The sequence below is a fragment of the Paroedura picta genome, chromosome 6 (assembly GCF_049243985.1).
Source record: "Paroedura picta isolate Pp20150507F chromosome 6, Ppicta_v3.0, whole genome shotgun sequence".
Classification (NCBI taxonomy): Eukaryota; Metazoa; Chordata; class Lepidosauria; order Squamata; family Gekkonidae; genus Paroedura; species Paroedura picta.
The window spans coordinates 41,339,695-41,356,906 of NC_135374.1; the positions used below are offsets into that span (position 1 = coordinate 41,339,695).

The 17,212-nt window shown below is 42.0% G+C and overlaps 1 protein-coding gene across 10 annotated transcripts in view; it reads left to right on the top strand.

Moving 5' to 3' along the window:
- EPHA6 (EPH receptor A6) overlaps positions 1 to 17,212 on the top strand; it is a 537,720-nt gene that overhangs the window by 380,145 nt on the left and 140,363 nt on the right. For all 10 annotated transcript variants that reach the window (XM_077342222.1, XM_077342223.1, XM_077342219.1 and 7 more), the window contains 3 exons: positions 9,798 to 9,906; positions 15,703 to 15,773; positions 16,643 to 16,768. In XM_077342222.1, coding sequence (XP_077198337.1) covers positions 9,798 to 9,906; positions 15,703 to 15,773; positions 16,643 to 16,768 — 306 coding nt within the window. The remainder of the gene's footprint in view (positions 1 to 9,797; positions 9,907 to 15,702; positions 15,774 to 16,642; positions 16,769 to 17,212) is intronic.

The window sequence follows — 17,212 nt, forward strand, 5'->3', positions numbered from 1 at the left end:
GGTGGTAATGTAGTGAAATAGATCATTTCCCAATGTTTACGAGGTGATTATACCCTTAAGAACTCAAGACAGACACAAATAGTTATAGTAAAAATAGTAGCAAGCTTTATTAGAAAATAGACAAAAATATATCTAGCACATTAGCAATCAGGTGGTTAGGGAATAAAAGAGTGGAAAAGAGATTCCATTATAATTACTGGTCTCCAGGAACAGGGAGAAAGCAGCATTACGACCAGTGCACAGGGTGTTCTGAATGAATCCGAATCAGAAGACACAAGATGGCTTTGTGAAGCCACTGTTTATATATGTTTTGGGGAAGGAGCTATGTGATGTAACCTAGGTGAGCACATGATGGAATTTTCCAGGGATTGGAAGTTGGGAAATGGTCTGATCAAGTCCAGAGATGGGTTTTGATGGGCTTAGACCTAGGAGTTAATGGGTCTAAGGAAGGGAACCAATAGGTCTAGCTGCTGAGGTTGGGGAAGAGACGTCCTACTTGCAGAGGGGCCAAGCATGAGTCATAGGTGTGAGGCAAAGGAGTGTGCCCAGGAGCCCCTGGACAAACAGGTTTCTGCCAGGCCACCGAATCAGCAATACAATGGAGTCGGGGAGAAGGAGGAGAGCAATGTATGTCCCAAGTTGCAAGAGCAATGTATGTCCCAAGTCATGTCAAACTTGTGGCTGAGAAGGTGGAGTCTGGCCCAGCAGGGTTTTGGCATACTTTTAACAGTGCCTGGCTTGGACACAAACCTAGACTATTGAGGGGTGATACTGGTTATTGGGGACAGTATGCCATACCATAAGGGTCCTGTTATACGTAACATGCAGGATAAGTTCATCTTAAAATAAAATTTAAATTCAGACTCCCCTCAATAAAGAATTATGTTGCCATTGGTATAACAGCAGAGAAGAACTAGTAACAGATCATTTCTCTAAGTTCAGTTATTTAGCTCTTCATTCTATACAGACACTTTATTATGAGTCAAGTCCAACTTCTTATTAAGCCCACTGAACAGCTAGATTCATTAATTCCTCTTTTTTTCAGAAGGAATTTAGTTCCAATAAACTTGACAACAAGGTGACTAGACTGCAATCTATACTTGAAAGGCAATGGGTTGATTCTGCCAATTTTTTCACTCCATCTTATCAAATTGCCATATGTATTACAGTTCTTGTCCCTCATGACATTTGTTGTTATAGTTCTCATGATCCCCAGCATAACTTTATTGATAGTTAAAGAGCACTTCCTTCTCCTTAGTTTACCAATAGGAAACCTGGTTGAATTAGTCTAATAGTCCTTCAATCATCAATATATATAATTCTCAATATGTCTCCATCTGTGGATACTTAAATAAAATCAAATTCATTATGAACACAGATCTTTCTACATACTTGAAAAAAGGTTTTCCTCAGTTTTACAGAAAAATATTTAATCTAAAAAGTAAAATAAATCAAAGGGATTTTAAAAAGCAGTATTGCCCTATGTAGTGGCCACTGAGTGAATTGCTAGCTTGGTGTAGTGGTTAGGAGCACGAACTTCGACTCTGGCGAGCCTGGTTTGATTCTGTGCTCTCCCACATGCAGCCAGCTGAGTGATCTTGGGCTCGCCAGAGCACTGATAAAGCTGTTCTGACCAAGCTGTAATTTAAGGCCTCTCTCAGCCTCACCTACCTCACAGGGTGTCTGTTGTGGGGAGAGGAAGATGAATGTAAGCCACTTGAGACTCCTTTGGGTAGAGAAAAGCGGCATATAAGAACCAACTCTTCTTCTTCTAGGCAATATTTGCTAGCCTTCAAGCCTTGGCTTTTGTCAGTAAATGAGACGGAGGGAGGATTGTTTCCGGAACATTTTATCCTTTGAGGAAAAACTCATTGGGGCCAGGCCTGGCATCATGATTCACTCTGGTCTGGCTGATTGCTGCTGCTCAACAGCAGTCACCATATGCAAATTCGTTTTCTGTAATGGTTGAAATTTCAGGTTAGGATCTGGGAGACATCAGAATGACATCTCAGCTCTGTCATAGAACCATACCTTTGAGCTAAAGGCCAATATATAAAAAATTTTAAGTGAAGAGTCTGTTTTGGTTGTTTGATTAACATTAAAAGAAGAGACAAGATATTTCTATTTTTATTCATTGTTAGGGTAGGTTCTTTCTTCTGCTGTGATATGGAAGAGGAGGCAGGCTCTGAGTATGCCCTGCTGCCAGTAAGTTACCCTGGCCTCTTAGCCCCTTTCAACTTGGAGGATGTGGTAGGTGGAGCTGGGGCAGCCTCTGCATGCCTTCTGGAGGTGGGAGAGCTACAGGAGGCCCAGAAAGGCCTCCCACTGGTCCTCTGGGAATGTTTACCCATGAGTAAGTCATGGCCTTCAGCCAGGAATAGCCTACCCTGGTAGTTCAGTCCCAATTAAGAGGCGTCCCTCAGCAACGAAGGGTTTAAGGAGACGTGGGAGGACCACATTTGACATATAAATTGGGTTATGGCAGGGAGGCCACCATAATTCTGATGTTGTTTGGGGCATCAACCATCATCCTCTTTTACAAGCCCTGTGGTGCTCTGATTTCATTCAGAGGAGTGTTCTACCAGACCTGGGCCGGGACAGGAAATGGCCAAATATAAGTTAGTTGTAGTAATATCCTTAGCTTTTTATAACACACCAGCTCACATGTGAGTGATGTAAATTAATGGGTGTCTGAAACAGTCTTAGGGGAATGTACTAAATGAAACATTAATTGAGCTGGAAGATGGAAGGACTAAAATGAAAGAGGGACTAAAATATTCTTGAGCAACACAGGAGAGCTTAATACTGGAATATAAATGCATGATAATTCCATCTTTTAAATCTGTCCACAGTTATTATAATCTATTTTTCAGTCAACAGAACTTCGATTAACTGACCAATCCTTTGCATCTGTTGAGAAGTAAGTCCCCTAAATGTACAATATTGTATTGAAAATATTAGTAAATAAACTGCCTTTGAGAATCTTAATCATATAATTCCATTGCCTTGGGAAAAGAAGCATTAGTTGTTAGCTGTCAAATAAAAATGACTTCTATATCAGCAAAAAGGGGAGGCAGCTTATTTCTGATCAAAGTACATTAAGATCTGCAAGAAGAGAATTGTTGATGAATACATAATATAAGATTTATATGCATTTGGTAGCATGGATATTTATGTGGATATTTATATTCTATGCTGTACAGGAGCATACCTCAAGCAACAGAAATACAATTTCTGCTTGTTTGTTTATTTAATCAACATTTATTTGCTTAATCAATTCAGCTATTGTCCATAGCATATTGCTGTCACTGACTTTCACAGCATACTACTAGCAGGAAAAGGAATTAATACCATGGCTGAACTAATACCATGCCTCTAAACCTGAATTTAATACCCTGTGCTTTCCTCTCCCTATCCCTACAGCTGATCAGTGTGAGATTGCTGTTTTCTAAAGGCTCCGGGGGCACACATACGCAGTAGGTGCACAGTCTATCCGAAGCTGGTGTTTACAGTGTAGAATGAGAGTTACAGAACACAAAGCTGTGAGAATCCACAGCCTCTCTGATTTAGGAGAAAATTTTGGAGAGGATAAGCTATTGTCACCATGTTAAAAGTCCTGCCCTAACAAAATCTCAGGAACAAGATTAAACAGTCTCAGAGAAGAGACTGTGGAATTCTCAAGGTGGAATTCAAGGGCCTGACACTGGATTCAGATTTTTTTGCTTTAATAGTCCCCAGACTGGTAGAGTGGTCTCTAGTCTCAACTGGAAATAGTTAATCTAGCCTAACCTGGCCAGAGAATGTACTATGTTCTCCTGAGGTCTATGAGATACCAGTCGGTTTTCCTACAATACGTAGGACAATATTCTTCATTTAGCAAAATTATGTTACTATCTGTTCTTTGCTGGAATAATAGATTCCTTTACCTCCCTCCTTGCCCAAGAACTGCAATGTGCCCCACCGCCATGCAGGGTGTGAATGGTATTTGTATGAAACATTTGGAATATAATTAATACGGTTAATTGCTATGGGACATTCATTGTTCAGTACATATAGTTCAGCATGCCATTTTTTTCATGCTTTTGTCATATGTGTTTCACTTTGTATTAGAGATTGCCTGTCTATTCACTGAGACAGCACACCTAAAATATCCCCAGAGAATTAAAGGATGTTTTATCAGATCTTTAGCACAGCTTTTAAAAACATCATTTTTGTTGGCTGTTGTTTGGAATGCCCTTTGCATCCAAACCATTGACAGTTAATTCCTGTCCATTAGAGCTTCAGTCCCTGCAGTTTCTAGCTATCTGTCTTACAGATGCTCCCTTTTATCTGTCCAGATGTCTTTTTGTCACTTCCCTATCTTTCACTCTGCTGGAGAGTCTGCTTGCTGATAGATGTCAAATTGCAATAACTAAAACATGCAGCTAACACACAAAATTGAGCTGGTAATAGGGGACCAGCTCACAGAGAGTTGAACCTGTAACAAAAGAAGAAGAATTGCTTTTATGTGCTGTACACTAAAAGCAAGAGACACCCAAAGCTTGTGAAAAGGCAAAGGACTGGTTGCATGTGGATTGATTAACACGGTGACAGTACCAGTTTTCCTTACTTATTTCATGCTGTTGGAGATACACAGGATATCTATGAAATACCACTTTGAGATTCAACATGAAATATAGTCACACTACTGTTGTTAATAAAATGGGGATAGATTACAAAACCAACTTTTTGTAGCACTGATAAAGCAGGACCACATTTCTGATGCATAAGGTTGAAGACACCCTTTAGCCATGTGCTGTGGCTGTAAATGGGGATGGTTCCAAAATACTCCCCATCAAGTTCCAAACAACTTGTTTCCAAATTCTAATTCATCAGTATTCCAAATATTATACAAAGTGCCTGACTTTAAACCTAGGGATTAAACTGTGCTAATTAGTGGTGAAGTGAGGAAAGTGAGATTGCAAACCAGATGCAGTGGCTGGATTAGACCACTGGAACACAGCCTAGGGACAGGAATAAAGAAGGAGAGGAGGAGGAGTTGGCTTTTATACCCTGCTTTTCACTGCCTGAATCAGTCCCAAAGCAGTCACCTTCCCTTCCTCTCCCCACAACAGACACTTTGTGAGGTAGGTGGGGCTGAGAGAAACCTGATATTGGTGTTCTGTGAGAACTGCTCTATCAGGACTGTGACTAGCCCAAGGTCACCCAGCTTGCTGTACGTGGAGGAGTGGAGAATCAAACATAGCTCACCAGATTAGAAAGTTGCCACTCTTAACCTCCAGTGGGCTTTCGGTGTATCCCCACAATGGCCCAGGGATGAGGGCCATTTGTCCTTCTAAGATCTTGCTAAGATGCATCATCTGCACTCTCAGACCTCAGGTGGTACCAGGGAGTGTGATCATATGTTTATCCTCCCTGACAAGTGGGCCAGGGTAGGACTTGGCTCATGGTATCTGAGGTCCCTGAATCAGTTGATGTCAAAACTACTGTTGGAAGCTGCTGAGGATTAAAGTTGTGGCCATGCTTTTCTCACAACCTGCATGTTGTACCCAATGTTCCCTCTAAATTTTTCCCCTACTGAGCAAAGCAGCTCACATCCCAAGCCAAATATAACTGCTGTAATCTTAAAATGGGCAATGGGCAGTACAAGACTCTGAGCTGTTCCAGATTGCTTCTGAGCGAGACTTCCTGAATTAATGAGTGAAAGCCCCAGTTGTATCACAATCTTTACTCCACATTATTGGGTCCCCACTGTGGGCACAATTCTGCTTATGACTGAAGGGTTTTTTCCCCAATGCTGTATGTCATATTCCTCCATAATGGTGAAGAACCATACAAAAAGAATGTCGGTACAAATGTATGTAAAAAATACATTAAGATTTTCTTTTTACAGTGTTATCAGTGTATGCAAGCAAATCTGCAATGTAGAGGGGGGAAGTATATGAACTGAAATCTATGGAACACGTCACGCACATTTTCTATAAAATCTGGAACCATGACGAATGAGGATTCAGCCTGGTTCTATAAATCTTCTGACTCTGATCTGGCTCTTGGGTTATTTTTGAACTACCCACCCCTGCTGTTCCACAAGACAGCCTGCTTGGCTCCAGACAAGCAGATAAACATTACCTTAACATTCTGGAACAAGGACCAAAGCCAAAAGATTGTTGACTGCTGCAGGGAAAAGGACATATCCTTCTGTTTACTGCCATACACAAAGGTCTGCAAGATTCTACTGCTATGTGTACCTGCAGCAGAAAACATGTTTGCGTGGAAAAAATGGACGTGGGTTATCCTTAACCTAGAGAGGGCTGTAGTTTTGTCAGTGGCTGTGCTTTCAGTTGTTTATGTTGTTCTTTTATTGCTTTTAAATGTCTTCTGCTTTATTAGTCTCTGAAGCAGCTATTGGAGAGAATATGCAAAATATTTGAACAACTAGGGGCAGAGCTAGGCAGTAGGAAGGGGCACTAGAGCTTGGCAGTGGGAAGAGGAAGGGGGGGGGGGAGTTGTCCAGTCTGTAAGGCCATGGGGTTGAATGTGTGTGTTGTGTGGGAGGTTGTGGTGGTGGGGTGGCAAATGAGGGCATGGGTGTGGAGATATGGGTGTCAAGAACCTGTGGTGTGGAATGTTCGTTGAGTGTGGGAGAGACTGACCTTTGGGAATTGTGGCATAGTGGTTACAGATGTGCTTTCCAGAGCCATGTCTTCAGATATGTGAAGGGAAAATCAGACTGCAGACTCTTCTTAGGGGGAGATTACATGGCAACCAATTCCTCCCAGTTCCGCGTCATTTCCCTTCTACTACAGGGTTGTATTAGAGAAGAAACATTTAAGGTCTCCCACACAGGTTGTTGTTGAATTGAAAGACTTGAAGCCTACTGCACAGGGTTGTTGTGCAGATAAGACTGGAGACAAAAGAACCTTCACAACAGCATCCAGTTTTGTCTGCAGAATAACACTGTGCAGTGGCAGAGAGTTGCATAGAAGAAATACACATGGCTTGGCTTTGTCTAACCCCAGGCCAGAGCAGTATTTTAAGTGAGAAGGGGCTTTTCTGTGGCCTCCCTGTCAGCCAACTGTTTGAAGGAAGGCCCACACCCATGGCCTCAGACTCCCTGGTGTTGCTCTCGGAAATGCCTCCCTCCCCTAAGTCAGGGGCTGTCAGTGGCTCCTTCGCAGCACTCACCAACCTCCTGCCAACTCTGTCAGGGTTCTGATGGCAAAGTGAAGAAAGTTACAGTTGGACACGACAGTTAGGACAGCCTTGGGGCGAAAAGGGCTGGCACAGCCTGTCCAAGCCTCCGTTCTGATCCCCCTTGACAGCCCTACTGACCTCCTCTCCCTGTGGTAGTCAGGGGCAGATTGGCAATGATGTCTCCAGATTGCCCCTGGCTAGGCTGGGTGGACCCTGTCAGAACTTTGGCCCTGTCAGAACTTTGGCTTCACGCCACCCAACTGGCTGGAACTCTGGTCTGTTCTGCTCAGGGCCCCACCCACTCTCTGCTCACTTAGGCCTTAGCCTTTTATGTTTATACAGCGACAGCTGTATAAAGATATTTATAATTCCCTGGAATATTATTTTTGTATAGAATTACTTGTCATGTATCTTGTTTAGTTATGGTGTGGTTTTCTAAGTAACCAGGACAAAAAGGAGCAGATTATGAGGCTAAGTGTAAAATTCATTATTTTGTCATGATTAGCCATTTAAAAGTTGGTTGTTGAGACTGAAACAAAAGGCTTGCATGCCTCCCTGATTGTTCAGCCTCTCTACTTCCATGTGAACAGTTTATGATGGGCATGTTGTTACTTATGTTCTGTTGTTACTTATTGTCATCCCATGCTAAGAAACCAATGCCAGACATATAATGATAATTTATGTTGCTAATTGGGCATAAAGAGCCTCTTGTGGCGCAGAGTGGTAAGGCAGCCGCCTGAAAGCTTTGCCCATGAGGTTGGGAGTTCAATCCCAGCAGCCGGCTCAAGGTTGACTCAGCCTTCCATCCTTCCGAGGTCGGTAAAATGAGTACCCAGCTTGCTGGGGGGTAAACGGTCATGACTGGGGAAGGCACTGGCAAACCACCCCGTATTGAGTCTGCCATGAAAACGCTAGAGGGTGTCACCCCAAGGGTCAGACATGACTCGGTGCTTGCACAGGGGATACCTTTACCTTTACCTTTTAATTGGGCATAAATTACTGCTGCTTTTAATAGCTTTTATAGTCTTTCCCAACTTAGTCTGTAGTGTCAGGCTAGGATCTTGGGCCCAGGTTCAAATCCCTTCTCTTCTATGGCTTTTAATAATTTTGCTACTTGCTACTTTTGGAATTTTTGGACTTGATTGTATCCTGAGTCCTTCCAGAGACAGAGCATTGTCAAAGTATGCAGTTATTATTTACTTCGGTGAATGAGGCACAGATCCAGGTTCACAGGACTCTGAGGTTTAAAAGAGAGTAATCTTTAATGAGAAAGATTATTTACAAAATGTATCATATTTATCTGCTTTACTATCCTTATTGAAGCAGAGTACAAAAGCTTAAAGAGTAGTTACAAAAGCAGCTCATTGCAAGCATCCCGTGGTTAGGCTGCAGGCAGACTACAGGCCACACATAAGCAGATGAAAAAAGCTAAGCCTTAAATCTGGCTGCTTGCTTGCTTCTGCACAACACACACACAGATCTGCTCTTCCTGAAGAAAGAGGAAGTGGGTGGGAGCCCACCTTAAACATAGGAATCCCTAGAACAGTGGTCCCCAACCCCCGGTCCGGGGACCAGTACCGGTCCACAGATCAGTCGGTACCGGACTGCAGCTCCTCCTGGTCATTTTTCCTCCTCCATATTATCTTCACAACAACCTCCAAAGGTAGGCTAGATAGAGAGTATGTGCATATCCCAAGGTCACCCAGCAAGTTTTCATAGCAGAGTAGGGATTTTAACCTGGGTCTCCCAAATATTAGTCCAATACTCCACCCATTAAACCATACTGCATGTCCATTAGCACAAACAGTACCTTGTGAAAGTTATCAATAACTCAATCATATCCAGCTCACTTGCAAACCTACTTTACACAGGTATTTGACTTCACTATCTAGAAAAATACATCTAGAAAAATACATGCCGTATTCAGGATCATAATCAACCTTCTCCCATAAATTGTACATATGTAAGGCCTAGTACACATTGGATAATTTGTAAAAAGGACAATGGGGAATTTCTAAGGGACTGATTCCATACCCTCTTCCCAAAAGTCTAATGAACGTCTGGAAATATTCCAGATAAGCATTTCCCCACAGCCAGGAAATACATTGAATCTCTTGCTCTCAGAGCAACAAATCCCATGAGATGCAAGAATAAAAATTGCACTACAATGCTATCAACGTTTTTTAAAAGAATGTAGTTAATTATTTCTAAATTTCTTTCACAAAACAAATCCCAAGAAATGTTATCTTGCCCTTGATACCTTTATTGCTCCCCAGAAGGGAAATGACAAACAAATCATAGCAAATTACATTACTATTAATTGATATATTTGTAGGACTACCTCCCTCTAGCTGAGACTGGCGATCTCTCAGGATTACAACTGATTTCCAGCTACCAGTTCCCCTGGAGCAAATGGCTGCTTTGGAGGGTGGACTTTATTGCATTAGAAGCCACTGAGGTCTCTCCCTTCCCCAAGCCCCACCTTCCCCAGGGTCCACCCCCAAATCTCCTGAAATTTCCCAATCTGATGCTGGCAGCTCTTTGTATTTTTTTTTACATGAAATGGTCGCTCAGATGTTTACTCCTGGATGTCTTTGTTTCAGCCTCAGATATAGCTGCAGAACAGGGGCAGATTCTGGTCATTGCTACTGCTGCTGTGGGTGGATTCACTCTCCTCGTCATTCTCACTCTCTTCTTCCTCATCACTGGAAGGTAACGAAGAACAATATAGTACTGCACAAAATTATCTGTGGGGCTTTTTTTGTTGCTTTCATTTGCCTACCATGCTCTTCCTAAACTCAAGGAAGTTTATAATCCATTATGTCCCTCAGAGAAGCTTATACTTGAGTACACAAAATCTGCTCAAGAACCCTGACCCCAGAGAATTGAAACTGGCCTTAACCAGAGCTAGGACTTCCTCTATCTTGGCACCAGCCTGGTGGAAGGCTCTTCTGAGTGTGATCAGGGCCCTGAGGGAGTGTCCTGCATAATGGGTTGGACTAGATGACCCAGGAGATCCCTTCCAACTATTATTCTATGATTCTATTATTCTAGTGTTTCTCTGCTTTCTTTCACCTTCCCCTTCCCAAGCTTTTCTACTGTATACCATACAAGTAGGATAAATGCAACCATCAGAGTTGCAGACCTTTGAAAGAAAGGAGCACGTTCAGCATGGAAGTAAAATTCTGTAGTGTTATTTGAATTTGAGGACTTAAATAAAGGAATAAGATGGGAAAGACCAAAGTATCTCAGGATTTCTTCCTAGTTCATTAGATTTATTTGGTGGTATTAAAACATTGCAAACAATCTCAAGTTTTTAGCATGCCACATTAAATTGAATAGATTTTTTTTCAATTCCATAATAATTACAATCAATTACATAATAATAATAATTATAATTATTATAATTATTATAATTATTATTATTATAAAAAACAAATCCACTCAGGATTCAAACACTAAGATAAGCCTTTCTGAATTTTGAATCAGGAAAGGTGATTCCAAAGAAATAGTCAAGTGATCATAGGCTTTGATTCAAATGGTAAAGTGCAAGATTAGACTGGTATCCTACAGATGTGTTCTGGCTCACTATTTAGTACAATCAATTTGATATATTCCTGAAGCACACTTAATAGTCAAGAGAAGAGATGTGCAAAGAAAAAAAGGGTTATTTTGGGTTCTGGTCAATTTAACCCAAATCAAATTTGGCATATCCTGAATTGCCTGAATTCCAGTTTTGGTACTGGGATTCAGGTTCATCTTGATTTGGGAAAGCCAAATTTTTAGGCTCCGGGACACTTAAATTGACCTATCTGGATTTGCCTCCAGAGCCACTGAGGAGCTGATCCAAAAAGAGGCTTCTCTCTGTGGGTCAGCTGTTTGTTGAGTTGTGCAGCGGGGCGGTTCAAACCAGCCTTCCCTGCACAGCCTGAGCAAACACCAGAGACGCCTGTGAAACACTTTCCCCTACAGGAGTGAATTGTATCAATTCCTTTAGGCTCTATCTACCCTTTACAAAATCCTCATATTTGTTGGGGACCAACATGAGAACGTTGTATTGTACATGCACTTGGAGTTTCAAGCATCTCAGATTCTCATTGGCTCTTTCTGTTTGCAACTGCAGCATGCAGGGAGAAGCAGCTTTAGTGTTCTCCACCCCCAAACTGTAAATACTCCTCCAATCTGATTAAAAGTCACAGCAATTATGTGGCTACATGTAAGTTTCACAATGGAGCTGATAGTGGGTCCATGGAGCAGTTTGAGGGTGTAAAAACATCTTCTCTGTGTTGTTGTCATAAACAGAAAAGAGCCCATGCATCTGAGACCCAAACTTCCAGTGCAAAACGGCCACTACAAAATACTCATGCTGTTCCCCAATAAATACTAGGACTTTGAAATGTAAAGATGGAACTAGCTCTAGAATAGGATGGGATTGATTCTTCACTGAAGGCCTGAGTTTCATGCCAGAGGGAACAGTTTAGTCTCACAGCCTAGCTCACCCTTGAGTTATCTTTCATGGACAGCTAAGAGTAAAATACTAGAGTGTGAGCGACTCCAGGCAATTACCTTTATTGTGAACACATGGAAACTGTGATGGTGAAAAGCATGGGCAAGTCACAACTTGTTGTGCCCATCTTCAAGAAAAGGGGAAAGGAGGATCCGGGTAACTATCGCCCCATCAGCCTGACATCTGTAGCTGGCAAAATTTTGGAGTAAATAAACACTCTGTCCTTGAGCAGCTGGAACTGAGAGTTGTGATTTCAAAGATTCAGCACGGGTTTCGCAAGAACAAGTCATGTCAAACCACTTTTTCGAGAAAGTGACTACCTTGCTGGATCAGGGGAATATCATGGACATAGTTTATTTGGATTTCAGTAAAGCTTTTGATAAGATTCCACATGATATTCTTGTTGACAACTTGGTAAAATGCAGTATAGATCCTAATTTTGTCAGGTGGTTCAATAACTGGTTGACAGATCGTACCCAGAGGGTACTTGTTAATGGTTCAGCACCTTCTTGGAAAAGAGCGACAAGTGGAGTACACCAAGTATCTGCCCTGGGGTGTATTGTTCAACATATTTATAAATGATTTGGATGAGGGATTAGAGGGGATACTTATTAAATTTGCAGACGATACTAAACTAGGAGGGGTAGCAAATACAACAGAAGACAGCAACAGAATACAGGATGATCTTGATAGGCTCAAGAAGTGGGCTAAACTGAATAAAATGAAGTTCAATAGGGACAAATGTAAAGTTCTGCATTTAAGTAGGAAAAACTAAATATACCAATATAAGATGGGGAAGACTTGTCTTGGAAGTAGTATGTGCGAAAAGGATCTAAGAGTCTTAGTATAGCGATCCCCAACCTGTGGGCTGCGGACCACATGTGGTCCGTCGACTAATTGGAGGTGGGCCGCGAAGAACGCCTTCTCTCCCCCCCCCCCGGCCCTTTACTTCATCCCCTGCAGCCCTTTACAACACACTTCAGATGTCATTGTCTCCCATCACGCCCAGATGGGACTATCTCGTTGCAGAGAAACAAGCTCAGGGTTCCCACTGATTTGTCATTGTCATGAGTTAAAATTTCCATGAAAATAAAATGTCCCTGGTGTTCATTGTTGTGGCGTGTCTGTATCTTATTTTGAAGGGATGTTTAAACATTACCATAGCAATCATAGAATCATAGAATCATAGAATCATAGAGTTGGAAGGGGCCATACAGGCCATCTAGTCCAACCCCCTGCTCAACGCAGGATTAGCCCTAAGCATCCTAAAGCATCCAAGAAAAGTGTGTATCCAACCTTTGCTTGAAGACTTCCAGTGAGGGGGCGCTCACCACCTCCTTAGGCAGCCTATTCCACTGCTGAACTACTCTGACTGTGAAAAACTTTTTCCTGATATCTAGCCTATATCGTTGTACTTGAAGTTTAAACCCATTACTGCGTGTCCTCTCCTCTGCAGCCAGCAGAAACAGCATCCTGCCCTCCTCCAAGTGACAACCTTTCAAATACTTAAAGAGGGCTATCATGTCCCGTCTCAACCTCCTTTTCTCCAGGCTGAACATTCCCAAGTCCCTCAACCTATCTTCATAGGACTTGGTCCCTTGGCCCCAGATCATCTTCATCGCTCTCCTCTGTACCCTTTCAATTTTATCGATGTCCTTCTTGAAGTGAGGCCTCCAGAACTGCACACAGTACTCCAGGTGTGGTCTGACCAGCGCCGTATACAATGGGACTATGACATCTTGTGATTTTGATGTGATGCCTCTGTTGATACAGCCCAAAATGGCATTTGCCTTTTTTACCGCTGCATCATACTGCCTGCTCATGTTTAGTGTACAATCCACAAGTACCCCAAGGTCTCATTCACACACAGTGCTACCTAGAAGCGTATCCCCCATCCAGTAGGCATGCTTTTCATTTTTCTGACCCAGATGCAGAACTTTACACTTATCTTTATTAAATTGCATCTTGTTCTCATTTGCCCATTTTTCCATTGTGTTCAGATCTCGTTGAACTCTGTCTCTATCTTCCGGAGTATTTGCCAGTCCTCCCAATTTGGTGTCATCTGCAAACTTGATGAGTAGTCCCTCCACCCCCTCATCTAGATCATTAATAAATATGTTAAAAAGTACAGGGCCGAGCACCGAGCCCTGAGGTACCCCGCTACTCACCTCTCTCCAGTCTGATGAAACACCATTGACAACAACTCTTTGAGTGCGGTTCTCTAACCAATTCCCTATCCACCTAACGATCTGAAAATCCAGATTGCAGTCCTTCAACTTATCCATCAGAACATCATGGGGAACCTTGTCAAAAGCTTTACTAAAATCCAAGTAAATGACATCAACCAAATTTCCCCGATCCAGCAAACCTGTTACTTGGTCAAAAAAGGAAACTAGGTTGGTCTGGCAGGACCTGTTGGAGACAAATCCATGCTGACTTCCTTGGATCACCAAATTGTCCTCCAGATGTTTGCAGATCGCTCCCTTTAATATCTGCTCCATTATCTTCCCCACAACAGAGGTCAGACTCACTGGTCTGTAGTTTCCCGGGTCATCCTTCCTCCCTTTTTTGAAGATCGGAATAACGTTTGCTCTTTTCCAGTCCTCCGGGACATCTCCAGTCCTTAAAGAGGTTCCGAAGATAATGGACAAGGGCTGTGCAAGTTCTCTGGAAAGTTCTTTGAGTACTCTCGGGTGCATTTCATCTGGTCCAGGGGATTTGAACTCATCCAGTGCAGCTAAATGCCTCTCGACAACCTCTCTATCCATGTTAACCTGCCACCCAGACACTATCCTTTGGCTCAGAGAGCGTTAGGGCAGTGGTTGAGAGTAGAGGAGTAAACTACCCACCCCCCCACCGGGCCTCAGTAAAATTGTCAAGCGTTGAGTGGTCCCCAGTGATAAAAAGGTTGGGGATCACTGTCTTAGTAGACCATACATTGAACAAGAGTCAGCAGTGTGACTCTGGCTAAAAAGGCAAATGGGATTTTGGGCTGTATCAAATGGAGTATCGTGTCCAAATCGGGTAATGGTACAGCTGTACTCTGCTCTGGTTCAGCCTCACTTGGACTACTGTGTTCAATTTTAGGCACTCCAGTTGAAGAGGGATGTAGACAAACTGGAGCATGTCCAGAGGAGGGCAACAAAGATGGTGAGGGGTTTGGAGACCAAGACATATGAAGAAAGGTTGGGGGAGCTTGGTCTGTTTAGCCTAGAGAGGAGACGACTGAGCTTAGAGAGAAGACAACTGATTTGATAACCATCTTCAAGTATTTAAAAGGGTGCCATATAGAGGAAGGAGCAGAGTTGTTCTCTCTTGCCCCAGAGGGACAAACCAAAACCAATGGGATGAAATTAATTGAAAAGAAATTTTGTCTAAACATCTGGAAGAAGTTCCTGACAGAGTGGTTTCTCAGTGGAACAGGTTTCCTTGGGAGGTGGTGGGTTCTCCATCTTTGGAAATTTTAAAACAGAGGCTAGATAGCCATCTGACGGAGAGGCAGGAGACGGAGGGGTGGCAGGTTACAGTAGATGAGCGATAGGGATGTGAGTGTCCTTCATAGTGCAGGAGGTTGGCCTACATGACCCAGGAGGTCCATTCCAACTCTATTATTCTATGATTGTATGACTTACGGTGATCCCATAGGGTTTTCAAGGCACGGAACATTCAGAGGTGGTTTGCCATTGCCTGCCTCTGGATCATGACCCTGTCATTTCTTGGAAGTTTCCCATCAAAGTACTTTCCAGGGCCAACCTTCACTTCCAATATCTGACAAGACTGGGCCAGCCTGGGCTACCCACATGATATAATATTTAAAGTACTGTTATAGAAGTATTTATTGAATCTGAAGTCTACCAGATCCACTTTAATTTTACATGTACTTCATTTCATGCCAGCTGCATTTTTTGCAGTTCCTCTAGCTGCCCAAATTAATCAGAAGACGAATTAAAATTAATTCTGTGCCATTTGAAGAAGTAAAATACTGTTTTTCCCCCTTGAAGGTGCCAGTGGTATATAAAAGCAAAAATGAAGTCAGAAGAAAAACGAAGAGCTCATTTGCAGAATGGACACTGTAAGCAAAGCTATTAGTGATGTTTCACCTCCGAATAGAGACTAGTCAGTTTATTTAATGTGTTTTGCTTCATTTTGGAATTGTAGAAGCAGACCCATGGGATTTCAATGATTAGAGAGAGCAAGAATTCTTTTTTAAAAAATTGATTCAAGCTCCTTTCCATGGGAACACAGAGCTCCAGGGCTAATTGCTCAATGTTGAGGGAGCAACTATAATCTGCTTATTATATCACCAATATTGAAGTGCTTTAGGCGAGTCCAATGAACACAGGGATACACGTATCAGAGCTTCCAAAGTTTATCAAAGAACTTTGGTTAGTTTTGAAACCTGCATTATTTCCAGAGAGCTTGCCTGAAGAAAAAGACCTTCTTTTGCACTTCAAGATAAATGAATGCATTTCATCAGCACTGATGATGTGTTTGTGAATTTCCACCTGCTCCTCATTATGTGTTTTTCTCTGAACTTTCCAGCTTTTGCCTCTGGGAACTATATCATGCTTGTTTGGTAAAAATTAATGTTTATCATTTGACTTGCAATTTCTGTCTCATTGCTAACATTTACACAGTGCTATTCCTTCCCCTGAAGAACAAATGTGAGGAGACAGGAGGATATTCTCTGTTATATTTTCATTCTGTGCAGTCCACTCCTATGAATGTTTACTCAAAAGTAAAGGCCATTCATTGCTTTTTTTTTTAATGGAAACGCATGTCAACGAATCCACAAGGGAATTCACATTACAATTATAATAGCTGAATTTCTTAAACGTTAAATTTCGCATAGACTTACTCATCTGTAGATTGCTACTATGTTTTTATTGTGTGCATGTGCAGGTCAACTAGATTATTTTTATTATCCTTTTGCTTTTGCAGTGCGATTTCCAGGAACCAAAACATATATTGATCCAGATACCTATGAGGACCCATCACTTGCTGTCCATGAGTTTGCAAAGGAGATAGATCCTTCCCGAATTCGTATTGAGAGAGTTATTGGGGCAGGTAAAAATAATCACACTTTGAAGTAATGTTCAGTACCTTGATTTTTTGTTTGTTTGCTTTATTTTCAGTCCACCTTAGCAGTTGAAATGCATAGCAGATTATACAATATAAAATGATGCAATCGGGTAGCATCAGATCCAATAAACAATGCAATGTGAGCAGGATTACAAAAATTTGATAACTATGCAAAACAAATGTCAGACATGATACATCATAAACAATGTAAAATGGAATTACAAAAGTAGAAGACAATGTAATTAAGAGTATTATAAATAAACAGTAGACTACAAGCCTATCCCCTTTACATAGATGCCCTCCTGAATCACTGCTACCTTTGTTCTTTCTGATTATTATAATGCCATTATTTATTACCTCCCCAAAGCTCTTTCTATTGACAGATGGAGCCTGAAGCACAGGTAGAAGAAAATGGGAAAAATCAGGGGC